This window comes from Artemia franciscana, chromosome 8, assembly GCF_032884065.1.
Source record: "Artemia franciscana chromosome 8, ASM3288406v1, whole genome shotgun sequence".
Taxonomy (NCBI): Eukaryota; Metazoa; Arthropoda; class Branchiopoda; order Anostraca; family Artemiidae; genus Artemia; species Artemia franciscana.
Window position 1 is genome coordinate 12,250,354 of NC_088870.1, and position 27,762 is coordinate 12,278,115.

General features: G+C 34.9%; 1 protein-coding gene across 1 annotated transcript in view; it reads left to right on the forward strand.

Annotated features, from left to right (window-relative positions):
* LOC136029990 (ATP-dependent RNA helicase DDX19A-like) overlaps positions 1 to 27,762 on the forward strand; it is a 49,013-nt gene that overhangs the window by 4,361 nt on the left and 16,890 nt on the right. Inside the window, exons 2-5 of the mRNA XM_065708576.1 lie at positions 4,895 to 5,100; positions 12,443 to 12,535; positions 16,623 to 16,840; positions 22,696 to 22,873. Coding sequence (XP_065564648.1) covers positions 4,895 to 5,100; positions 12,443 to 12,535; positions 16,623 to 16,840; positions 22,696 to 22,873 — 695 coding nt within the window. The remainder of the gene's footprint in view (positions 1 to 4,894; positions 5,101 to 12,442; positions 12,536 to 16,622; positions 16,841 to 22,695; positions 22,874 to 27,762) is intronic.

Here is a 27,762-nt window from a genome sequence, read left to right on the forward strand (position 1 = left end):
GTTAGCAAGCCAGGATTGCCTGCCATAAAAGCTAGTACACTTACAATTGGTTTTCTGTTTGATGGGAAGGAGGCATCTGGTGGTATCTCCATTGATAAGCCACTTCCAGTACTTAAATCAATAAATTCAGCAAAAATTCATCTTCAAATCCATCATGCTGAGATATGCATACTCTAAAAAAATTATTGGGGAAAATTGAGTAAAAAAGGATAATGTATGTTTTACTCAAACAAAACAAGAATGGACAATATTCCCTCATTCCTTACGATTATTTACCACCAATTTCTAGCAGTGACCACCTAGTTATTCTGTCTCTGTTGTCCCTAAATAGTTGTCCTCAACCTAAATTTCGTCCTCAGACTTTCACTGACTATGAGGCAATACAGCAGGAACTTTCATTTGCAAACTGGTCAATGCTTATCACCAGTGAAATCAATGAGTTGTGGTTAAATTAAAAAAAAAAAACTCTCCGTGCTCTTGAAAAGAAACACTCCAGGGTTATTTTTAGAAAACAGCCTAAAACACTTCCATTCCTCACTAAAGAAGTTAAGAACCTGATTAACCAGAAATCTGGAGCTTGGAAATGGTATATGAAGAAGAGGAACTAGGAGACCCTGTCAATCTACAAGGCAACACTGAATCATGTAACAGATTCTGTCAAAAAACTGAAATCTGCTTACAAGGAAAAATTAGCTTCTGATATCAAGTTAAACCCAAAATCTTTCTGGAGATGTGTGTCTGCTAAAAACCCAAATCATTATACTATTCCTGATCTTGTTGACCATGGTGTACTATGCTCATCTCCAATAGATAAGGTTGACCTTCTAAATGCTCAATTCACTTCTGCCTTTGCCCAAAACTCAGGTACCTCCTCACCAAATCCTCCATTGTATGAAGTGCTTTTTCCCATGCCTGATCTGTCAGTAAGTGAAGTAATGGTTTTCAATACCCTTGGGAAGCTTGATGTAAATAAGTCAAAGGGACCAGGTGGTGTTCATCCACGTCTTCTTAAGGAGTGTTGAAAAGTTCTCAGTTACCCCCTGTGCATGCTGCTCTGGTTATCTCTTCAAAATGAAGAACTACTGCATGATTGGAAAACATCTTATATAACCCCAATCCATAAAAAGGGACAAAGACTCTGCAGAAAATTACTGTCCTATAAGCATCACTTCTGCAGTTGTTAAGGTGCTTGAGAGATTTGTTAAGAAAGCTCTAATTGAACATCTTGAGGTCAATAACAACCTCTTCACATCACAACATGGATTCAGATCTGGTAGATCTGTGGACACTAACCTCATCAAAATATATGAATTAGTGACTACACTGCTTGATAAGGGTCTTTCTGTCAACATAATTCTTCTTGATCTGTCCAAAGCATTCGACAAGGTTTGTCATGAATTCCTCATAATCAAACTGAAGGTTGCATGTGTCAATGAAGGTGTTGTATAGTGGATTATGGGCTTGCTCTCTGAAAGATCACAGTGTGTCAGAGTTTTTATTCAAAAGGAACTCCTCATTTCTCTTCTCCCACAACTGTATTAAGTGGCATGCCCCAGGGCACTACTCTTGGACTGACACTTTTCAACTTCTATGTAAACGATCTACCCACCCTTCTTTCAAACCTTGTTACCCTTTATGCTGATGACTCAAAACTAGGTGGAAAAGTGGCTACTCCCACTGACCAGCAATCAATTCAAACAGATCTTGACAGTCTAGGAAGGTGGGCTAACATATGGCTCCTTACTTTTAATGTTGACAAATGCCATGTCATCGATTTTGGCAAACACAACAAGCATCATAAGTATTTCCTTCAAGATAACTTGCTTTCTGCTATTTCTGATGAAAGAGATCTTGGGGTTATTGTTGATCGCCAATTAAAGTTTATTAGCCATGCTAAGTCTGTTTCATCTTCTGCAAATAAATCCCTTGGTATCATAAAAAGAACCATCTCCAGCCAACCCCCAAGAGTTTTTATGAAGTTACATAAGGCACTTGTACAACCACGTCTGGAGGTCGGAATGTTATTGGCAGCTCCTTTTTTTCAAAAAAGATAAGAAGTTGCTTGAGGATGTCCAGCATCATGCCACTAAGATGGTTAGCAGCATGAATAAATTTCGATATGAAGAAAGACTACATCATTTGAAGCTGCCAACACTGAAATATTGAAGGAAAGGGGGTGATATGGTTTTAACCAAAAAAAATCCTTTCCAAAAATACCCTTCCCGGTCTTTTTGCACAGTCCTTGCATTCTGGTACTAGAGGACATTCAATGAAGCTCCCCTTGCAGCGTCCCGCGAGTAGACATAGAAGTCATTTCTTCAGCCAAACAGTCATCAATCTGTGGAATTAACTGTCTGAGGAAACAGTTTCTGCAACTTCAACTGACACAATCAAGTCCCACCTTGATAGGGAATGGCTCCTTTACAATTGGGAAGCTGCAGAGTCCTCCACAAGAGTCTAAATGAACAGCCACAATCTACACCAAAAAATTTTTTTTTCATCACTGGAGCATCACAAGGATGGAAAATCCTTGTATTGCCCCAAGCTGTGATTTAAGGTAATATTTTGAGATTCTTACAAACAAAGAGCATGTTTGGGAGTAATTGAGTAGATGTTGTGCTGGTCTTCTTCCATTCAGCAAAAAGAATATATTATTGTAAAAATTCCTTTCTCTTGCAATAAGTCTTCAAATCAGCAAGGCTTTTTTTTCTGTCACCCAATTTAAAGCTAAGAAAGCCAAGTAATAGTTTTGTTAGTATAATGGAGATAGAATTGTTGAAAAAAACAATGTAGCTAACAAATCACGGGAATATAATAATTTGGTGGGCCTTCAAAAACACAAAGAGTAAACAATGAGATAGCCAACTAGTTAGCTAATTCTGCTGCATAGGCTATTAGGGACTGTATTGATAGCTAATTATTTGGCTACATCTGGCTGAAAGGTATATATAGGAGAGATCTTAACAACCAACTAGTTAGCTAATTCCTCAAGTATATTGGAAACTTTATTGATAGCTGACTAGTTTGATATTAAAAATTGAAGTTTGTATATACATGTGATAGTAATAGCCAACCAGTTAGCTAATTCTATAAAGTATTTAAAGTTCTCTTGTTAGCTGCCTATCTGGTTAATTCAGGCTGAAGTGTATATATAGGTGACATCTAATAGATAACTGGCTGGCTAATCTAAACAAGTGAAACCCTTAAAAATTATACTTTCTTTCTATGGTTTTTGGGTATAAAAAGGATTAAAAACTTGATTTCTAACTTAACTACTTGATTATTTTTTTTGCCATTTTTCCATCTGTCACGTTTCTTTTCTTGGCTTTGACATTAAGCTGAAATCACAGTTTTTAAGCACCCTAACAGAATAAAAAGAAAACAAAGCAGAATTGTTTTGATTCTTTAATTCAACTTAATAGTGACTAATCAATGTTTATGAGTTATATAACTGTTACAAAATAGATCTGTTATGAAACAGTAAGTTTGAAACCAATGTTTGAAACCTTTTCTATATGAAAAAAAAACTATTGAAAAAATCGACATGGCACTTAAAAAGTTGTCATTTTCAAGGCTCCAAAAAGGGCTTAAAATTGAATTTGCTATAAGAGTGACTTATATCGAAAAGGAGCATAAAAAAAGACATTGGGTGGTATGATCATTTTATTCATAGGTCATAAATGTGAACTGCTCCATATTTATCTATATCACTTTAGAATTCTATACCAGCAAATGTTGGCCAAACTTAAATTGTTCTTTTAATATTTTACTTTAAATATTTCATGAGCTTTGTTTTGATAGTGTCCTTTTCACAATGTCTGGTTGTTATTGCTTGAATAGTGTTCATAGAATAAAATAAATGAAAAAGGAGGATCTAAAACTAAAAACAAAGAAATACTAAACTTAAAATTATCAAAAACACTGCTTTATTAAATGAAACCTGTCATTCTCCTCAGTTATCATAGGAAATAAAGTTTGGTCACAAGTCCAAATGATTGTATTGGAATAGGCACTGTGAGTTGTGACTAACATTTGCAGTGAAATTAGGAAATTTTGGCATTATCCCATCACTCATTTATGTTACATATTAGAAATGAACAATAAAAATTTATTTTTAACAATATAAAATTTAAGTGTTAGATCTATGTAAATAACAAAATCCACGTATCATGGGCTACACAAATGATTTAAAATTTCCTGGGATGGTTGAAATATCAGAGATAAATTTAAAGTTTTACCTTCCATTGGCATTAAGTGGGGGAGAGGAGAGTGGACAGAAGAATTAATAGTAGTAGTAGTAAACGCAGCAGTACCAGTAGTATTAGAAAGTTCCAATTTAACACCCAAATCAATTTCTGAGATAATTTTGAGAAATTTTCCTGGGAGGGTTGAAATATCAGAGATAGATTTAAATTTTTACTTTCCGTTGGCATCAATTGGGGGAGAGGAGATTAAGGTATTTCCGCCCTAGATTCAGAAAAAAAAATTAGAAAAAGGGCTCTTGATATTTCTTATAGAAAAGATCTCCTCTCCCTAATTTCCATGAATTGATGCCACTGTTACCTTCTAGTAACTACTATGAATAGCGTTTACTAAGAATCACCAGCAAAGACATCCTGTTTTTACTAAAACATTTATAGTATTTAGTAAATTTTTATTTTAAGTCAACTTTAGATCAATTTAGAATCAACTATGCAAGAGATGATTGTGTAATCCTTTTGTAAAAAAAAATGAAAGTAATTAGACCAAATTCTATTCCAAAACCTTCTGCAGAAAACACTTGAATGTATAATATTTCAGGCATTTAAGCCTAGAAATGCTGACTTCTGAAGCCTTCTGCAATCAATGCCTCTCCTTCCTGCCTCAGTAATCTGAATAATTTGTTTCATTTCAGGTTAAAAATGTAACCATCAATTCTAATAATGCTAGTCAACAGAATGAGGACCCAGAAGAAACTGAAAATATACCATTGGCTGATAAAGCTCTTCTACAAAAAGTTATCAGAACAGGGCTTGTCAGTACTAAAAATGACATAGAGGTTCAGAGGAAAGATCCAAATTCACCACTCTATTCGGTGAAGTCGTTTGAAGCTTTACATCTGTAAGTTTTTCATCAGAAATAAAATTATTCTGTAGTTGCCTATTAATTATGAGCATAATTAATCAGATTAATTATGTTTGATTAAACTGAAGTTTAATTCTGAGCATCTGGTGGCACTCTAACCACAATGGTTAAATCACAAATGGTAGAACTATCTAAAACTTAGAATAGTCAAATGATCTGAGTACCTAGATACAAAGGTTTACAAAGTTAAGGAATTGCTGGAGGTTTTAAGATATTGGGGGATTGGAACTATGTCTGAAAATTATTGTTGAAAATACTAAGTTTCTTGGACTAGTGATAAGATAGGAGGAAGAGGTGTAATTTGATTATTTTTCAAGGGAATAGCTTGCCTTACCTAGGCAGCAGTATTAGTGAGATGATGAATGTGGTGAAGGTGTAAAAGGTAGAATAGCCAAGACTTACAAAAGTCTTTTTTTTCTGCAGGCAAAAAAAAGTTTGGAAGAAAAGGAAGGTAAGTCTTCAAAGTAAGGCACCAGGGCACTCTGAAAGCTTAAGGAAGACTACTATATGTTTTTCCAAAGAAATATCTGAGGATAGTTTTAGGAAACAACAAGCTTAGAAAAAAAAGAAGCTTAGAAAAATATAGTACAATCCTGCTTTCTAGGTTATAATGAAAAAACGGCTTAAAATACGTGGCCATGTGTTATGAATCAAAGACGATTGCCCAAAATTATGTTTTTGGCTGTCCACCCAGGGCCAAGTAAAAAGCAGGTTATCTGCAAATGAGTTCAGAATAGGCTATAAAAAAAAGGAGTTAAAGGAAAAAAGAACTCTGAGAGGAGGTGAAGAGGGAAGCTTTGAACAGATCAGAACAGAGCAGCACCTTGTGCAGGTATATGGGCTCTGATGGTGTGGTGCTGCAGCTATCATCAATCATCATTTATCTTATACTAAATATAACACAAACAAAAACGAGTGGAAAAGAACTTGGGTCCCCAGAAGCAAGTTTGTGGTGGGATCTATTAAACATTTATAAAACTTCAAACTGACACCTGGCATGAAAATGACTAAGTAAATTGAAATAACCTATTATCAACTGGAAAATGGTAAAAATCGGATCGAATAAGTGGCATCATACTCGAAAAAGGAAACAATAGGAAAAGTGAAAAGGGGAAAATAGACAAAGGAGGAATAAAAATTACTGAACTAAAATTACAGTAAGACCCACCAAGAAAATGGCTTCACAGAGAGAGATAGAGGGACATCAGAAGGGATGGAGTTCCATAGTTGAATGGGTTGATTGCACTACTCCGATCTGCTGTTGATGATCATTTAGGTACGGTAAATTTGCAATAAGAACCACACAAAGAAGAAGAGTACCTACCCAAGCCCAGCCATGAAAAAAAAAACGCTGTAGAGATGGTGGAAGTGTACCTGGAAAAGCAAAATGCACTAAATAAAGATTACTTTTACTTAGAAAACGATCCAGCACAGTTATTCCAGTATCACTGTATAGAGGAAATTTGAGAAGAAAATTGGCCTTCACAGCCTTATTTTAGGCTCTTTGAAGTGAGAACAGAAGAGATCTGTTAGTACTACCCCAGACAGAGCAATAATATGAAAAGTAAGGAAAAATAAAAGCATAATAAAAAGAAAGCATAACATCTGGGGAAGAAATGAGTGAGCCTAATGCAACATCAAAGACTGAAGATGAGCAAAGGGGTGTGAGTATTAATGGGTTTAAAGAAAGAAACAATCAAGAATCACACCAAAAAATTTCACCATTAGTTAGGATGATTGTCTCCTGTATGTTACACATACGATAAGGGTCTCGAAATATACAACAGTGCTCTTCCAGCCGTTAAGAGTAATACCATTTGACCAGAATCACTCCTTCACTTTATCAAAAAGACCTTGAACAACGGAATTGGGAGATTGTAGGTCCACTGCAGCAATGAAAAAGTTACTGCCGTTAGTCAAAAGGCCAGGGTGCACATGGGGATGAAGACCATCAACGAAACCGTTAATAATGGCAGAGCTTTGTCTGCCTTTCAATACAGATAAAATAGACCAAGAAGTATCATTAACCAAAACATACTGAGATCTCAATGATAGGTAAGACCTTAACCCTTCTAGTGGGATTCAATGCACTCTAAATAAAGATAGTTCAGATAGAAGAACAGAACAGTCAACCATATCAAATGCTTTTAAAAAGTCAACAAATAGACCCAAAACACATAATTCATTGTCCAGATGAACTCGCACGAACTCCGTGGCATCTGAAAGTGCATGCAAAGTAGAGAAAGAGAGGAAACCATAATGATGGTTAGTTATGAGAGAATTTCCCGCAGTCATATTAGTAGTAAATACAAATGAAGTTACTCTACAATACACTACTTTTTCAACAACTTTGGAGATGAAAGGAAGAGGAGAAAGGGGTCGATGTGATTTATGATATATTACTTTGTATGTTTATGTACTTGTACCTATCAAACAGTTCGTGGTAACGAACTGTAGTAAGGAGCGACCCAGCTCAATAGTAACCGAAACTCTAAAAAATGGAATTTTGATACCAATGGTTATATAAAAAAAAATCGCATTTTAATGCTGATTTTAAATATATAACTTTCATCAAGATTAGTCTTACCTATCAAAAGTTATGAGCCTGAGAAAATTTGCCTCATTTTAGAAAATAGGGGAAAACACCCCCTAAAAGTCATACAATCTTAACGAAAATCATACCATCAGATTCAGCGTATCAGAGAACCTTATTGTAGAAGTTTCAAGCTTCTATCTACAAAAATGTGGAATTTTGCATTTTTTGCCAGAAGACAAATCACGGATGCGTGTTTATTTGTTTTTTTTTTTTTCCCAGGGGTGATCGTATCGACCCAATGGTCCTAGAATGTCGTGGGAGGGCTTATTCTAACGGAAATTAAAAATTCTAGTGCCCTTTTAAGCGACCCAAAAAAAATTGGAGGGCACCTAGGCCCCCTCCCACCCTCATATTTTCCCAAAAGTCACCGGATCAAAATTCTGAGATAGCCATTTTATTCACCATATTCGAAAAACCTAATAACTATGTCTTTGGGGACGACTTACTACCCCGCAGTCCCCGTGGGAGGGGTTGCAAGTTACAAACTTTGACCTGTGTTTACATATAGTAATGGTTACTGGGAAGTGTACGGACGTTTTCAGGTTTTTTTTTTTTTTGGTTTGGGATGGAGAGTTGAGGTGGAGGGGGGTTACGTGTAAGGATCTTTCCATGGAAAAACTTCTCACGGGGGAAGAGACTTCCAATGAAGATTTTTTTGCATTATTTAAAAAAACAACAAAAAAATAAATATGAGAAGCTTTTTTCTACTAAAAGTCAGGAGCAGCATTAAAACTTAAAACGAGCAGAAATTATTGCGCATATGAGGAGTTTACCTCTTCGTAATACCTCTCTCTTTACGCTAAAGTATTTTTAGTAATTTCAACTATTTATTCTACGGCCTTTTTGATTCGAGGGTCATTCTTAAGGAATTGGGACAGAATTTAAGCTTTAGTGTAAAGAGCGAGGTTTCGACGAGGGGTGAACTCCCTCATATACGCAATAAAAATATACGAATATAGAAGTTTGTTACGTAAGTTAATTCGTAAAATACGTGTATTTTTTACTAATGAAAATGTTCGTAAAACAATTAAAAGTTCTAGTTGCCTTTTTAAGTAATCAAAAAATTGGAGGGCAACTAGGCTTCCTCCCTCTCTCCTTTTTTCTCAAAATCTTCCGATTACAACTATGAGAAAGCCATTTAGCCAAAAAGAAAATCAATATGCAAATTTCGTTTTAATTATTTATGTGTGGAGAGCCAAGATCAAAACATGCATGAATTAAAAAACGTCCAGAAATTAAAAAAAAAAAAACAAGTTTTTTTTTTAAATGAAAGTATGGAGCGACATTAAAACTTAAAACGAACAGAAATTACTCCGTAAATGAAAAGGGCTTTTCCTCCTCAACGCCCCGCTCTTTACGCTAAAGTTTTTTACTGTTTTAAAAAGTAGAGTTAAGAGAAAGAGTCAAACTTTAGCGTAAAGAGGGTGCGTTGAGGAGGAAAAGCCCTTTTCATTTACGGAGTAATTTCTGTTCGTTTTAAGTTTTAATGTCGCTCCTTACTTTCATTTAAAAACAAACTTGTTTTTTTTTTTTATTTAATGCTGTTCTAGCACTAATACTTATTTGTGCACTACTACATATTGGCCTGTTTTTAACTGTGCTTGTTTAATGTTTTTTGTCAGTGCCCGTGGGTGGCAGTTATTACTATTACTACTTTTATTTTATTATATAGATATTTTTTTTAATTTTAAACTCCTACATGATTATATTAAAAAATGTAGTATGATTATATATTATGTAGTGTAGTATTATGTATTATGTTAAATGTAGTATGATTACATGATTATATATTATTGAAGCTCTGTAATTTGCTGGCTTTAACTCAGTTCAAAAAAGGTAAACCATCAGTCAGTCAGTCTAGCACAGTCAGTCTAAATAATCTAGCCAATGTAGTCACTCAGTCAATCTAGCTCACTCGGTCTAAACCATCTAAATCATTCAGAACTAACCTGACATCTAAATCAACTGCACTTTTTTTTTACCAAAAATTGATCCAAAAATACTTCATTACTTTTGCACTTTTCTGCAAAAAATACTTAATTGTGTTGTAAAAAACTCGATTTGTCCATGGGATGTCCAAAGGGAATAATTTGAAATGCCATAGAAATTGCACCTTCTTCTGACAACTAGCCAAAGAACCTCTCAGGTGAAATGCATATGAATGAAAAAAACGTAGTGAGGACTGCAGAAAAATATTTTACTCCCTTCTTCTAAGCACAAATTATGAGCTCTCTGATCTCCCCTCGATATTTTTTGTCGTCGTCAGCAAGCATTTTTCAGTTGTAGTTACTAATAGACAGGGCGAATCATTAATAAATAAAATAGAATAAAACTTGAGCTTTCTTGGCTAATTACCGCTAGTTACAGAGACTAGTGACCACAATATATTATCATTGCATGCACGGTCGTATCCAGGTTTTTTTTTCAAGGGTATTTTACATGAGAATTTTTTTCGGAGGGTGTTTTACACTAGAATTTATTTTTGTGGGGAGATGGGCTACACAAAAAATGCATAAAAAATTGGATATATCCGTTTTTGTTACGTTTTACGAGTCAGACAAACATTTCGGGGGGGGGGGGGGGGGTCAAAGCCCCCTATCTGTAGCTGTTAATAAGATTTCGTTGATTGAATTCTGCCAGTCCATCTCGATATCAGGCCGCTGAAATGAGGTTTTTATACTATTACTCTCCTTTTCCTCCTTCAATATTGGATCAGATATGGTCGATAAAAATGCGCCATCATGAGTGTATTTCTTACCCCTACTAAGTTTAGTTTTGATCTGATGTTTGCTTCTCATATAAATGTTTATGGCAAGAATTTACAGACCACCCATCCCTACTCCACAACAGAGGTTGGATCAATCCCAGACGCTATAACTAGGGTCGTTATTCTCACTTCTGACCGACTTTGGCTGAGATCTGTTAACCCCTTCTGCTAAGTGCCCTGATTCCAAGAATGTGTAGCCTCTTTCCTTGAAAAGATTGAATTGGGTCCGAAACCCAAGCGATAAAACTATGATATTAGTCTTAACTTCTCATCAAGTTTCGTAAATATTTGAAAAACTCCTCTGGTATTTGTTCTAATGACAAGAATTTAGAAACTGTTTTCCTTCAAATAGGGTGGATCGGGTAGGAACTCCAACCATCCAACAAAACTAGGAAGTTTACTCGGATTTCCTAAAAGCTTCAACCCAACAACAAGATTATAATGCAAGAAAATAATTTAAGGGCCTACTACCGTGCATGCTGAAATCGGCTGTAATCTTTAAAATACACTATTAGGATACTTACTCCAAACCAGAGTTGATTTAAATCCAACTTACCTCTTACTGTACTCAACTGTACCTCTTACTGCTAAATATGGGATTAATCTTTTTTTCATGATTCTCAAGAATTTGGTGTTTAACTTTAACTTTAGTGTTAACTTTAGTGTCGAAGTGAAAATAAATGGTGTCTATCATTAACGAACCAGCTTTGTATTTGAATGATTTTTTTTCCTCCCATCCTCAAACTTTGCTCTTTGAAGGTCAAAATGTTTGCAAAGTGTAAATTAATGCGATTCTTAAAATACATGGCAGACATAATAGTATAGAAGATGGGCGATGCTAAGTTTTGGCGCACCCCCCTCCCTTCAAAGGCTAATCCCCCTTTCCTTTGAATCTTAGGACATTCTGTATTTCAACTATGTATTCATTTATTGTCATTAAATATCGTTTTTTTTTATTATTTTTTAACGTTCAAATAAAGTTTGACGAAGACCACACAGTTTTTTCATCACTCGGGTATTTTTGTCTGTTCTAATTAGCTTTTTTATTAGCTTTAGCTGCAATTGCAAGAATTTAGGGACCCTCCGCTTTGATAAAAGTCTTACTGGCTTTGATCTTTCCGCAAAGTTTAAGTGATATTGTTGTTAATAGAGGGAACTATAACGGACGTGTGTCGGCCAAGCTCGACTCATCTTTCTGTGATCATTCTATCATTTTGTTTGCTTCTGGAAGAATTTGGATTAACAAAAGCAGAATAATTATTTCAGATTTTGTAAATTTTTGTTTTTTCTTCCACCTTGAAAAAAAGGTTCTTGTCAGAAAATTCCTGCTCGTGATATTACAGTAAAACTGGAAGTACTGCATATAAACCTTCAAACACAGCTTGCGTCCGTATTTTTTACATCACCACCCTATCAATTTTGCTTTCAGTTGTTTGTTGCTCCTTTTTTGTTTGTTTTTTGTTTTGTTCGTTTTTGTTTTGTCTTTGTTTGTTTTCCCTTTCTTTTTTATGTGTGTTTTGCTCCACGTATTATACTGTTGTAATACTTCTAGGTAGAAACCCATTCAGGTAGATATTCTGGGGACAAAAATATATCACCCTCCTGCCCTTACCTTTTTCATCCCTTACAGAGATCAGGCTGTAAACGTCAAAATGCATAGCTAGAACACTAGTTCTCACTAATCTTAGTCGAGGTCAGACAATCCCTTGTACTAGATCCTCTTCTTCTCCCCACTGAGGCTGGACTGTGCCCAGATGTCCCAAAGGTATATATATATATATATATATATATATATATATATATGTCCACTGAAGATGCTAATTATTTTTTTTTCAAGATTTTATAATTATAAAATGTAAAAAAAAAGAAAAAAATACTTTGTATTTATAATAATAATAATTACAAATATATAACAAATATTATAATAATATTTGTATGAATTATCCTAATTCTAGAAAGCCAAATATTTTAAAAGGTGTTTATGCCATGGGATACAATGCCCCATCAAAGATTCAAGAAACGGCGTTGCCTACTTTGCTTGCTGATCCGTAAGTTTGTTACTATTACTTTTCGTTATTGTTTATTAATTTGTGTGATTTATTATTAGTTCTTGGCTTCATGGGTCATTTTTATCTTGTCGTGTCTAAATTTATTAGGTGTATTCAACATTTTACTGTTCGGCAGCAGAGAAAAAAAAAGCTTGAGGAAACTGAACCAGCCTCTTGCCAATTAATATAACTGAAACGGAAATATCGAAAAAAAAGATGTGATCGTTTAAAAATGTGGTATGTTAAATGCTAGATAGCTGAAATGGTTAAATCAAAAAAAGAAGTGATCGTGCAAAAACATGGTATGTACGATGGTTAATGTTAGATAACAAAAATGATTAATTAGAAAAAAAAGATATGATCGTTAAAAAACATGATATGTACGACGGTGAACGGTAAATAACTGAAACGGTTGATTCGGAAAAGAGGACAAATACTTGGTATGTATGACGGTAGATGCTAGATAAATGGAACGGTTCATTCGAAAAAAAGATATGATCGGTCAAAAACATGGTATCTGTGACAGTAAATACTAGATAACTTAACGGTTAGTTAGAAAAGAAAAATATATGATTATTCAAAAACCTGGTATGAATGATGGTAGATGCTAGTTAATTGAAACAGATAATTCAAAAAAAGATATGACCGTTCAAAAACATGGTATGTATGAAGATAAATGCTAGATGTCTGAAACGGTTAATTCGAAAAAAAGATACATTCGTTCAAGAACATAGTATGTGTCACGGTAGATGCTAGATAACTAAAACGGTTAATTTGAAAAAAATATATGATCGTTCAAAAACGTGGTATTTATGACGTTGAATGCTAGATAACTGAAACGGTTAATTTGAAAAAAAAGATGTGATCGTTCAAGAACTTGATATGTATGACGGTAAATGCCAGATAACTGAAATGGTTGATTAAAAATAAATGACCATTCAAAAACATGGTATGTATGACGTTAAATGCTAGATAACTGAAACGGTTAATTTGGAAAAAAAAGATATGATCGTTCAAGAACTTGATATGTATGACGGTAAATGCCAGATAACTGAAACGGTTGATTAAAAAAAAAAAATTACCATTCAAAAACATGGTATGTATGGCGTTAAATGCTAGATAACTGAAACGGTTAATTTGGAAAAAAAGATATGATCGTTCAAGAACTTGATATGTATGACGGTAAATTCTAGATAACCGAAACGGTTAATTTAAAAAAAAAATACAACCATTCAAAAATGTAATAGGTATAACGGTAAGTGCTAGATAACTGAAAAGGTTTAGTTGAAAAAGAGCGTTCAAAAACATGGAATGTATGACGGTGCTAGATAACTGAAACGGTTAATTCTAGAAAAAAATGAAGAATTTAGAAGATCTGAGAATACCATAGAAAACTAATTTTTTTTCCTTGTTTTTTTTTTTTGCATTAAAAGGCTAAGACAGTGAGGATTTGTCTTTGATTTACTTTTTCCTATTTAAACCTCAAAATATGATCTGCAATATGGTAATGGCGGAACGACAGAATTTGTCAGGAAAATTTAACGACAGTATATACTTTGAAATGGCTGTGAAAAAATACAGCAAAAGTCAGTATTTCAAAGAAAACTTCAACTTCTTAACATAAAAAATGGCGGGTTTGAAGAATCATAAATTATATTAATGTTCTGAAATTTTTGAGAAAAACAAGATCGCTTTAAACTTTACTTGATTAAAACAAGTTTTTTGCTTAGGAATAAATGAGACTAAGGCAGTTGAGACATGAATGTTGTTCACTTTTTAAACTTCAAAGGTTTCAAAAATGTGATTTAAGGTCTCAAAACATGATCTTCCAAACCTAATTTGGTAGTTACAAAATAATAGTATTGTATTTGCTTCAAGAATCGCTCACTATTTCAAGAGAAATTTTTTCTTTTTTTCTAGCAACATAATAGGTGATGAAAAAAAGCCAAACAGTTTGAATTGCGATGGAAATTTCGTAAACTATTAGAAAATTGTAGTAACTTCCAACTTCATTTGGTCAAAACGATTTTTTTGCGGTAAACGTTGTTTGGACAAGGGGGACGTTAGGATTCAAAATATGATTGCTCAATTCTAACTTGGTGCTTACAATACTTCATCATTTTCATGAAAATAACTCACTATGTTAAGAAAAATTTCTTTTTTTTCTAACAATATAATAGGTGAATATGAAAAAAAGCCAAACAGTTTTAATTGTGATGGAAATTTTGCAAACTATGAAAAAATTGTAGTAACTTCCAACTTCATTTGGTCAAAACGATTTTTTTGCGGTAAACGTTGTTTGGACAAGGGGGACCTTCAGGATTCAAAATATGATTGCTCAATTCTGACTTGGTGTTTACAATACTTCATCATTTTCATGAAAATAACTCACTATGTTAAGAAAAATTTCTTCTTTTTTCTAACAATATAATAGGTGAATATGAAAAAAAGCCAAACAGTTTTAATTGTGATGGAAATTTTGCAAACTATGAGAAAATTGTAGTAACTTCCAACTTCATTTGGTCAAAACGATTTTTTTGTGGTAAACGTTGTTTGGACAAGGGGGACGTTCAGGATTCAAAATATGATTGCTCAATTCTAACTTGGTGCTTACAATACTTCATCATTTTCATGAAAATAACTCACTATGTTAAGAAAAATTTCTTTTTTTTCTAACAATATAATAGGTGAATATGAAAAAAAGCCAGACAGTTTTAATTGTGATGGAAATTTTGCAAACTATTAGAAAATTGTAGTAACTTCCAACTTCATTTGGTCAAAACGATTTTTTTGCGGTAAACGTTGTTTGGACAAGGGGGACGTTCAGGATTCAAAATATGATTGCTCAATTCGAACTTGGTGCTTACAATAGTTCATCATTTTCATGAAAATAACTCACTATGTTAAGAAAAATTTCTTCTTTTTTCTAACAATATAATAGGTGAATATGAAAAAAAGCCAAACAGTTTTAATTGTGATGGAAATTTTGTAAACTATGAGAAAATTGTAGTAACTTCCAACTTCATTTGGTCAAAACGATTTTTTTGCGGTAAATGTTGTTTGGACAAGGGGGACGTTCCGGATTCAAAATATGATTGCTCAATTCTAACTTGGTTCTTACAATACTTCATCATTTTCGTGAAAATAACTCACAATGTTCCGAATATGAAAAGAAGCCAAACAGTTTTAATTGTGATGGAAATTTTGTAAACTATGAGAAAATTGTAGTAACTTCCAACTTCATTTGGTCAAAACGATTTTTTTGCTGTAAACGTTGTTTGGACAAGGGGGATGTTTTGGATTCAAAATACTATTGCTTAATTCTAACTTGGTGTTTACAATACTGCATCATCTTCGTGAAGATAACTCACTATGTTTAGAAAAAATTTCTTCGTGTCGTCTAACGTAACATAAAATTTAAATCTTAAAAAAGCTAAAATATGGTAATTTTGATGGGAAATTGGAAATTATGAGAAAACTGTAGCAACTTCTAACTTCATTTACTCAAAGTAATCTTTTGCAGTTAACACTGTTTGGACTGAGGATAAATGCTTATTATTCAGTCTTTTCTATTGAGGCCTAAACTCATGATTGCTCAATTCCAATTTGGTACTTACAATACTGCATCGGCTTATGAAAATATCTCACTATGCCAAGAACAATTTCTTTTGTCGTCTGATGTAGCATTAAAGACCAATCACTAGTGAATGATCAATATAATTTCACTAGTGAAAGATCAATCACTAGTTGCCTAACCTAGTGAAGTGGAAGGAGCACAACCATTGTCAAAAAAGGCTGGTCTAGGATGGATGTCAGGAGTCTACTTCCCATGTATGCAAAATATTTTTGGAATTTTTTTTTATCAATCTAGAAGTGCCAAATTATCAAGAAGTATCAATCAATCTAGAAGTGCCAGATATTTTGGAAACTATATGGAAATTGTGCTAACTTATAACTTCAATTGCTTTTTTTTTTTTTTTTTTTTTTTTTTTTTTTTTTTTTTTTTTTTTTTTTTTTTTTTTTTTTTTAGCGGTGAACGTTTTTTGGACAGTAGGAATGTGCTTATAAATCACTCTTTTCTGTATAGGCCTCAAAATATGATCGCTCAATCTCAATCTGGTACCGGGAAAACAGCAGCATTTGTCATCGCTATGCTAAGCAGAGTTGAACCATCGGAAAAATTCCCGCAAGTGTTATGTTTATCTCCCACTTTGGAGCTAGCTCTTCAAATAGGACAGGTCGTTAAGAAAATAGGCCAATTTTGTACTGATATTGACATAAGGTATGCTGTTCGTGGTGAAGAAGGTAATTATTTTTGCTATGCTGTTATTCCTATTTAAGTCTTGTACCAATATGGAATGCGTAAAGAGACTTACCCATTACTTGGAGAGTTGAGTTATAATCGACTCCAACTCCGACACCAGACATTTTCAGTGTACCAACTCCAACTCTATTCAGCAAAAATTTACTAACATTCCGATTCCGACCCCCACAACCCTGTTTGGAAGCTTTGTTTTAGAAGATTTTACAGGTTATAACCGATTCCAGGTATTTTCAATATACCAACTCCAACTCCGATCCCACTGCTTTTTTTAAAAGTTTGTTTTAACTAGATTTTATAAGTTATAACCGATTCCAAAAATTTTCAGTATGCCAACTCAAACTCGACTCCCGCTCTATTCAGCAAAAGTTTAATAAAATTCCTTATTATATTGTACTCTGACGTCGATGGAAAAAGAAGATATTTGTTTATAGAGACTACATATATACTGAGGGACGAAATATGCCACCGTTGACTGGACGTTCCCGGAAATTCAGACGTGTGATAAATTACTTTCATATAGTGTTTCAATCATTTACTATTTCAGAAATTTTGCCCGTTGGTGTTTTGGCTGTATAGGGGCCATAATTTTCCGTTTTGGGCCACTGAATGGTGATTTAGCCACGGTAGAGCTGCATGATTTCTTTCGTTGCTAAAATGAGGATTGGAGCTAAAAATCTCCAATTGATTGAGCCCCTTTCCAATTTCTAAGTCTTGTAGTTCATTGCAGTCGCTCCTGGTAAAAAAAAAAAAAAATAAAAAATAAAAAATCCTCCTTTGTATAAATTCTGGAATTATGAATGCTTGTAGGTAGATCTCCTTCCGTTGAATTCCATTCTGAATCCTCCTTATATTATTATCTCACTTGGTGTTATTATTGTGGTAGGGATACTTACAAAGTTCGAGCATAGGGCAACCAATACCCATTGCCTTCATACCAAAAAAAAAACCCTAGCACTATTAGCCTCTGGACTATTGGCGCCCCCTCATGCGCAGTATTTTGGGATAGGGCTTTCCTTTATGAAAGTGACTTCCTTAGTAGTCTTATGAAGTCTTATGAAAGAAACTTCCTTAGTATTGTCAAGATGTCCACTGTTAGTTTCCTCCATCCTCAGAACCCCATCTGTCTGCTTCAGACTAGCTTGGGTAGGTAACAGTTGTTTTTCAAAAGAGAAGGGGAGTCACCTACCACTCGCCAGCCATCAGTGGCAAGCGCTCTTCAGGACTGGTACCAGTAAAAGAACTTCTTAATTCCATATCGAATTGCTCGTCAGGGATCTTCTCTCAGCCCACGGTCGGGGTTTCATATGTCAAAGAGGACTAACCTGTCTTGTATGATATTGGTAGCCATTGCTGTCTTCGACCCAACCAATATGGACAGTGTCTTCCAGAAAATACCCCGCTTGATAATCAGACACTGAGCAGGACGACCAAAACAAACAAACCGATGACCGTGGATTGTCAGTTAAATTGACATATACTGATATTTCTTCGTTAAATTTTGGATAATTTTTTATCTATGAAAGTAAAAACGATGAAAACATTTCAAACGTATTTTGTCTTAAAAGTGCAAATTCTGTTCTGGTCTTGAGACGGGATAGGGGTTATCAGCCCTACCCGTGTTAATTTTTGCTCGTTTTGAGTTTGACTCGGCTATTTATCGTAATTTCTTTTCATTTCGAGTTTCATTTATTTATTGATAATGATTTGTGGTAGTTTTTCGCTTGGAAGATTATTTGACTTTATTTTTGCTCATTCTTGGCTTAATGGTGCTCTTTACTTTTCTTTGAAAAACTTGTATTGTGGAATTTTTTTTTTAATTAATTTCTGTTTGCTTTTTATTGATATAGTCTTTTTCATGAAAAAAAATAGCAGTCCATAATACGGGTTGCTATTTTTATGCTGGAAAAACTTTTCCAACAATTTCTAATCCTGATACAAACGTCCTTTTTTAATTTAATTCTATAGCTTCTGAAGTTGACCTGAAAAACAAAACTTAATATTATTCCCAAAAGATTCTATCTATGCTCTTTGACAACTTGAATACACCTACACTCTTTTCGTTTATTTAAATTGTTAGAGCAGAAGAAGTTGCAGTAGTATCCCCAAAAGTCTAGACCTAATAACTCCAGTCGTTCTTGATATATTGCTGAGGTGTCTCATTGGCAACCATTTAACACAACACCTTTTGATTTATTTTAAAGCAACATGTAGTTTTAAAGCATAATGGGCCAATTGCATAATTGTTGGGGGTTGACATGCCTAATATCCCTAAAGACATAGTTGATGGACCGTTCTGCGATGCTGAACAAAATGGCTGTCTCAAAATTTTGACTGACTGTGATGGAAAATGAATAGGCTTGAGAGAAGGGCTGCTTGTCCTCCAATCTCTTGTTACTGTTAAATAGGGCACCAGTCACTCGTGCTGTAATTGCAGTGCAAGGGAGAGGACTTCCCCCTTCATACATCTAGTAAAAACATGTTAAATAAGTTAAAACAAAGTAAAACATTTTGAATGTATTTTGTTTTCAGTAAACTGCAAATTATGTTCTGGTCTTGAGCAGGCGTGGGGCTTGTCAGCCCTACTCATTTTAATTCTGTTTGTTTTTAGTTTCACTCGGTTGTTTATTGTATGATTCAAATAAACAAGATATATTTAAATAATAATAATAATAACTTATTTATAACCCACAAAATCCATTAAACTGTGGAGTAAACACACAAAAAAGAAAAAAACAAGAAAAAAACATAACAACATAAATAACATAACAGCATAACAACATACAACATAAGTGAATTACCTCAATTCAAAAAATGGCCAAAGAGGGTAAAAAATACCAATCATCTGCCGAGTTTCAGTCGCGAGGGCGCATCAACGATGCCAAATTTAGAAACGACTGTATGATTCCGATACCACCGAGACAGACGCAGCAAATACTTGCAATACTTAAAATATCCTGAGCGTATTTTCTTTGTATCCTTCTTGCGAAGGAGGAAAGCAAAACCAGAAAGATAAAAAACAGCAGGGGCACAAAAACTAGAATAAAGACGGCATAGTCCTTTTCGGTTATACCGACCACGATTTGGAGAAATTTTCGCGTATCCAACCCGCATACTTTTCAACACGCTAGACGTAATAGCAGAGCAAGTAGATGGAAGTGACGTGAAAAAAGAGAGACCCAACCATTTAATACTTGCTGAACATGGTATAGTTGAAGAACCCAAGCAAAGAAAAACGTTTTAAGTTTTTTAACTTCAGTAAATTATAAATTGTTAAAACTTTGAGGAATATATATTAGCATTTGTCTAATAAACAGACAATCTACAGCCATTTTCAGATGTGTTTTGGGAATTGACGAGCGTGGGCAGAGGAGGCGTATCGCCTTCCAATCACTTTTGACTAATAAAGAGAGCACTAGCCCTTTCAATTTCCAATCGAATGAGCCTTTATTCGAAGTTTGTATGACAACAAATGGCCATCTCACAATTTCTATCAGATACATCATGGGAAAATACGAGTTTTTTTTGGGGGGGGGGGTATCCTCCCTCCGATCACTCTGAATCTTAAAAGAGCACTAGAACTTCTGACCACCAATCCAACTAGCCCCTTCCGAAGTTTATACGATCACCGTGTCTATTTATACCTTATATTCCTCCAGGGCATAACTTACCTTGCCCCAAGGGCTGGGGGGGGGGTTCATCTTCAAAGACATAATTTCCGGTCCTTTCAATTATGTTGAACAAAATAGCTTTCTCAAAATTTTTATTGGATGTGTTTGGGGAAATGGTGGGTGTGGGAGAAGGGCTAGTTGTCCTCCAATCACTTTTGACTATTAAAAAGAGCACTGGCCCTTTCAATTTCCAATGGAATGACCTGTTTTGAAGTTTTTATGACAACAAATGGCCATCTCAAAATTAAAATTAGCTACAATTCGGGAAAATACGAGGTATGGGGGAGGGGTTATCCATCCTTTGATTACTCTGTATCTTAAAAAGAGCACTAGAACTTCTGATTACCAATCCAATATTCCCCCTTCAAAAGTTATAAGATCACCACCTTGCCTTGACGGCTCTGGGGGAGGGGTCATCCTCAAAGACATAATTTCAGCACCTTTCAATTATGTTAAACAAAATGGCTATCTAAAATTTGGATTGGATAGGCTTAGTGAAATGGTGGGTGTGGGAGGGGAGCTAGTTGCCCTCCAATCACTTTCGACTGTTAAAAAGGGCACTAGACCTTTCAATTTCCAATCGAACGAGCTCTATTCGAAGTTTCTAGGACAACAAATGGTAATCTTAAAATTTCTACCAGATACATTTCCACCCCTTCTAAGTTAGTTCGTCCAGTTTTATTATGAACAAGCACATACACAGGGTGGAACCTTCCGGATCGTCTCCCTCCTTGGGAAAGGTCTAGACTAGGGCTACTGACAAGTAAATATGTTAAAAAGAAATGATTCTTACTTCATGATATGCAGAATAATTTTAGCTAATACATTTTGGTGACAGCTCCGCTATAATTTATCCCCCTCCGCCTAATTTGCAAATATGTAGCCCAAATTATATATTTTTCATGTATTTCACCACCCTTCACTCTCGTTTTAACCGGGTCTTGGGGAGAGATGCATTGGCACAATGAACGGAAAATATATAGTTTGAACTATATATTTGCACATTAGAGGGGGAGGGTAAAGTAAAGTGGATCTGTGACCAAAATGTGTTAACTATAATCATTCTGTGTATTATGAAGTAAGAATTATTTTTTTTTGCGATTTTCCTTCTCAATAACCCATGCTCTAGACCTTTACCCCCTTTTCCCCTGAAATATCAGGATCTTTAATGATTTTCGCTGTTTTATTTATTTTATTTAGTTTTTTGTATTTGGGTCCTCTCCGGAACCAATGCTTAGTTATGGGCCTGTTGTCCACTGGGCCCTGTTTCCCGTGCAAGTTGTCAATCGTCGTAAAGGTCTTAAGAAATCATGTAAAGGAAATCGCAATTTTTTGGGAGGATGTAAAAACTAAATCTTTGAGTAGATTGAGATGGGGAAGAAGCTTGCGCAGCTGTGTTGGTCTTTTGCGGCTAGGTACTGCTGTCAATTGTTATTAGTAGTGGTAGAGGAATAGAACCCACCTAATGAGTTTACTGTGTGACTAACCATACAGATAACAATTGGAATACCAGGCAAAGTGTCTGGTTTGGCCTTTGAGTTTACTTCTTTCAAAGGAATATGGAATTTTTTTTTTCATCAGGAGAAAGCTTTAGAAGTCAATTAGTTATTTCTTTGCAACTAATTCAAATTTAAGGGGTGAAAGTTGTAGTTGGGATCAAAGAGTATGGGTAACTTATAAGAGTTGAAACTAGCGCTAGTGTTGACCAAAAAAACTGTTAATGCTATTTAGCGTTTGTCGACACTTGACATTTTTCTCAGGGTAATAATAAGAATAATTAATTTAATTAGTGTAATTGGTCAAACTAGGATAGCGATAAGTGTCTCATCTCAGTTTCTGACAGAAAAAAAATTACAAGGCTTAATAAAAAGCCGTAACGCCAAATGCTAGATGGCGTTGATGTTTTTTTTGTCGATACTGGCGCCATTTTCCACTCTTATAAGTTTCCCATACTCTTTGGTTTGGATAGTAGAATGAACAAAGTACCTGTATTATGCTCCTTTCTTCCCAGAGCTTAAGCTTAGCGAGCTATAGTACGAATCATGAGCTAAACTGTATTTATTTGGAAAGTGATACATCTCGCCACCTTTTTGCTCCTTTTCAACCAGTTATCCATGGGTGTTTTGGACAGTGTTGTCTACTGAACTATTGGTCTTTCTTTATTTCAGTGTCCAGAGGAACGAAATTAACCGAGCAAGTGATAATCGGAACACCAGGCAAAGTATTTGACTGGGCAACTAAGTTAAGATGTCTTGACCTGTCCAAGATGAAAGTATTTGTGTTGGATGAAGCTGACATTATGATTGACACGCAAGGCCTTCAAGATCAGAGCATTCGTATCCATAAGTAAGTGACATGTTTATTATTATATTCTTTTTTGTTGTTGTTTATTGCAGTGGTTATCAAACTTATTTAGACACTGTACCCCTTTATATCCACAAAACATTTTAGGTACCCCTTCTCAGTTACTGGTACTAAGTAAACTATAGCCAAAATGTAACTAAAATTGCCACTCTTAGAGTTAAAAGAGTTGTTTTATTTTTTGTCGGCTGGCGGCGTATCCACTAAAAAATTTTGCGTACCCCCATGGGATACGCTTACCGCGGTTTGGAAACCACTGGTTCAGTGTATTTATAAGATGAGTATATTTCTTGAAAGAAAGGGAAAGAAGAGACGAATTCTATCAAAGTACCCCTAAAAATACACTTATTACTACATTAAAATCGTTTATTAAAAATACACATATTTCTAATTATCCATTTTTAGACACAAAATATGTATGTTCCTAGCTATATGCCTGAAAAAAAATGTTAACCTAAATGTTCAAAGGCAAAAAAGAGAGAAAATAAGAGTTTTTAATACAAAGTTTTGTGCTAAAATGTCCCTTTTTGAACCTAGTTTATTAAATCTTTTTGACCTAGAAATATCTATGCTTTGTTAATATGCTGAATCCGATGTTTTCTTTAATATATAAGAGTGATTTGGTGGCCTTGATAGCTCTCTGGGTAAGGAAAACGAAATACGCTAGAAAATTTGAGGAAATTAAAGTATGTAGATTCTTAGTCATGCATGGCTATGTATGCTCAAAAATATGCAAAGAAAAAAGAACTATAAAGGGAGTAAATCGTAAGCTAAATTCCATTTGTTAAAATCACGTGTGTTGTAAAATTGATGGCAAAATTAACTGAACAGTTATTTTATAAAATTGTACCAGTTCTCTTGGGTCTTCATTAGAGCAATGGAGAGAAGATTTAGTGACTGTGAGATGGAATTCTTGGATTTCACATAATACGTAGGGGTTTGAAGACACATGAGATAAAGTTTATATTCCATGAAGACATCATATAAATTATGGCGTTAAGGCTCTATCGGAACCGTTCAGTAATTTTAGCAAGGTCTTAAAGCAAACCGGCGAGAAATTTAAAAAGAGAATCTCATGGCTGCTGTCGGATCAATGTCCATAAAGTGTCTGATTGTTTGAAGAAGTTAAGACTTGAGTGTTTTTGCACTTGAATGATACTTTACATAAGACCTGTATTATAAAACGGATGGGCTATTGCGTTCCCTATACATGCAGTTAGTCACCGACTCGATCTCAGAGATAACCTTTCTTTTTATGTCATCAACGTTTTGCTTTTATGGCAGGAAAGGACAGGGGAAGGTGAAGAGGGAGTGACGTTGAATTTTTTGTGGGGGGAGTCGGTGATAAAGTAATCAGGAAGATTTTAAAAAGATTTAAAGATTTGAAACAAAAAGTGTCTATTAAGAGCGAAAGCAGAAGCTAGTGTCAAACAAAAGAAAAAAAATGTAACATGGCGTTGACTGAAAAAATGCCAAGAAACACCAAATTCTAGATGGCGCTGGTGATTTTATTTTGTCAGAACGAAATTTGCATATTAATTATTCCGTATGCGGAGGGTTTCTCCCTCGCTCTTTACACTAAAGCTTTTAGCACTTTTAAAGATGCTTCCTATTAAACGGCCCCTGTATTTCAGTTGTCGTTCTTCAAAAATTCGGACAAACAGTCAAACTTTAGCGTAAGTAGCTTGATTTAGCGTTACTGAGAAGGGGGAAACCGTTCATATACGGAATACTTTCTGTTCGTTTCGAGTTTTAATGCAGCTCTTTACTTTAAGTTGAAAAAACTTGTTTTTTTTTTAATATTTAATTTCCGCTTGTTTTTCAAATAATGGAGATAAGTATGGCTCAGCCTCCATGACATATACCCTCCCCCCTCGCCCTCATGAGAAACTGCTCCGTCACATTTCATCCAACGTAAAGTAACCCCCCGTCAAGTTCTCTCCAGAAATTTCCATCTTCCCTGAAGATCCCCCCCGTAAAATTTCTTGCGGACGATTCAGCCTTAAAAATTATCCTTAGCATATTTTCATTTGAAAAAGAATTTAATCTCTAATCGTTTTCCCGATCATTCCGGAAATACCCCTCCCATAGATTTTTTTTCAGAAATCAAAACATGCGGAAAATAGCCCCTGGATAATTACCCCAGAATATCTCCACATACAAAATTGAGTTCGCAAAGATAATGTAAGACAATTAACAAGAATTTCGTATAGAAATTCTGTCAAAATCTTCCCAGTGTAAATTTTCCTTGGAAAATTCACCCCCTCTCGCAAACATTATCCTCCTCAAGGAAGATTCTCCCAAGGGAAATCCACTTCCAAGTACAAAATCCTCCCCCCCCCCGAAAAATGTCTGATTACTTCCTGGTAACAAATACTATACGTGTACAATAGACAAATTTCATAATATAAAGGCTTTTCCCCATGGACTGTGGGAGGTCATTTTACTCCTAACGAAATAGTTATTTGATCTTTCAAGTATACGGAACAAAGTGGTTTTGTCAAAATTTTGATCAGATAACTTTGGGAATAAATGGGCGTGGGAGGGGGGCCAGTTGCCCTCCAATCTTTTTTTGTCACTTAAAAAGGACACTAGAACTTTTACTCTCCGTTGGAATGCACCCTTTCTCGATCTTCTAGGACCATTTCTCCAATACGATCACCCCCCCCCCCCCCAAAAAAAAAGACACATCTGTGATCTGTCTTCTGGCAAAAATAGCAAAATTCCACATTTTTGCATATAGGAGTTTGAAACTTCTACAGTAGGGTTCTCGGGTGCGCTGAATCTGATGGTGTAGGTTTCTTGAATTTTTGGGATATTTCCCCCCTATTTAAAAATCAGACTAATTTTCTCTGGCTCGTAGCGTTTGATGGGTAACACCAAACTTAATGAATTTTATATATTTGGAATCAGCATAATAAGCTGATTCTTTGATGTATCTATTGATATCAAAATTCCGTTTTTTAGAGTTTTGGTTACTATTGACCCGAGCTTACAGCTCGCTCCTTACTTACAGCTCATTACCACAAACTGATTGATTCTTAAACTCATTTTAGAATAATCAACTCGAAAATATGATGTTGTGGTAAAATTTTTCGTTTCATTTTTATAACTAACTTAAAACTTCACTTTGACCTTAAAACTTCACAAAAATTTGAAGTGACTTGTTTCTAAAAAGCTTTTTTTTCTCTGCAAAAACTGTATTGTAGTTGCCTCTCAGTGAGACTATCTGTCTAGGCTTTTTTCCGATTAGCCATGGCTCTTTCTCATCACAGTCTACCAAGTTGATCTTAATTCAAAAATCAACTGACTCTGTGATACCTTAATTCGCATTCCGGTACATAATTAAGGTCCATATTGAATTTATTATGCTGGATGCCAATGACGGCGAAGATTGAGGTTAACATCAGTAGATGGTTGAATGGGACAGAAACTCCCACTCATATTTTTGTGACTCGTTATTCCATTATTTGTCAAGTCTGTACTTAAAGGACATAATTGTGGGTGAATTAACCATTTCAACCTGGAGGCTATTCCAGTCGCTTAGCAACACGCTCAGAGAAGAAATGTTGCCGTGTTCGTGTATTGAAAGGACTTTTAAGCAGCTTTTGTGAACGATTGTATGTTAGCATCATGTCCTTGCTCTTTTTCATGTTTCATAGTTTTTAGTACCACACTTGACTATTTAGGTGATATGCTCATAAATTTGTTCCCTAAAAAAAGGATAAGAGTCCATAAAATACCAAAAGAGTGTTAATCTTATAATTAAGCACGTTAACAATGAGCGTAGTCAGCCCATCGACTATTCAACCCTTTAGCCCAATGAGAATAATCTTTAGCCCTTTGTCAAATTTTTTATTGCTTGTTAACTCGGTAAATTGAATTTGAACAAAATTCACGTTCGTTTCTAGACAGTTCTTGCATCAACTCTCCAACCTGGAACCGTCATTTCGAATATGAATCCTAGTCGTTTAGGGGAACTTGTCTAAAGACAGATGTCTAGACTTGTCTAAAGACAAGTCTAGACTTGTCTAAAGACAGATGTCAAGACTTGTCTAAAGACAAGTCTTGGCAGCTGCAAGTATTCCAGTTGAGGCTTTATATTCTGTTGTTTAAAACCAAAATATGCTACTACAGAAAACTAATTTTGAACAAAATCTTTTGTAAAATCATTTGCTGCATAGGAATAGAATCATGCCTATTATAACAGATTCTTGTTAATTTTGTGGATTCAAATAGGAAAGGTTAGAAAAGGGTTCAGGAAAGGCGTTGAGAGATTTTGCATAATTTAGCCGATTTTGCAATTAATGTATTTGCAATTAATTAGCGGACCTGGTGTACACCAGAAACTGGTTTATTTTGACAAATATCTGAATAATCCGAATTCCACCACAACTAATCCATTAGACACACGCACATTTTTTTTCCGAAATTTATTCCATTTTCTTAAATAGTTAATAAATCAGAATCTGAAGCAAGATTTTTTGAGGAGGGGGTCAAAAATAACATAAAGTAAATCATATGACATTTATAGGAAAATATTGTGGTAATTGTAAAGATTATGAGATTCCCAAGGGAGGAGGTTGTTCCAGAAGCCCCTTGCCCCCTGTAGACATAGATGGCGTTTACCGTTCTCTAGATCAATATATACCCCCCCCCCCTTTCTGCTTTGAAAATATGAAAGATTAATTTGGAAAATATGCTGTCTGATTAAAAACGTCACTCAACGCCTTCCATATTTTCTCAGCTGATTAATTGGTTTTCTGATTAAAAATTCTATTCCCGGATTTTGTTCAACGTTCAATATCCTGTTTCATGCATGGTGGAGATAAATCCCCACTAAACTCCAGTGCAACATACGCCCCCACCGAACT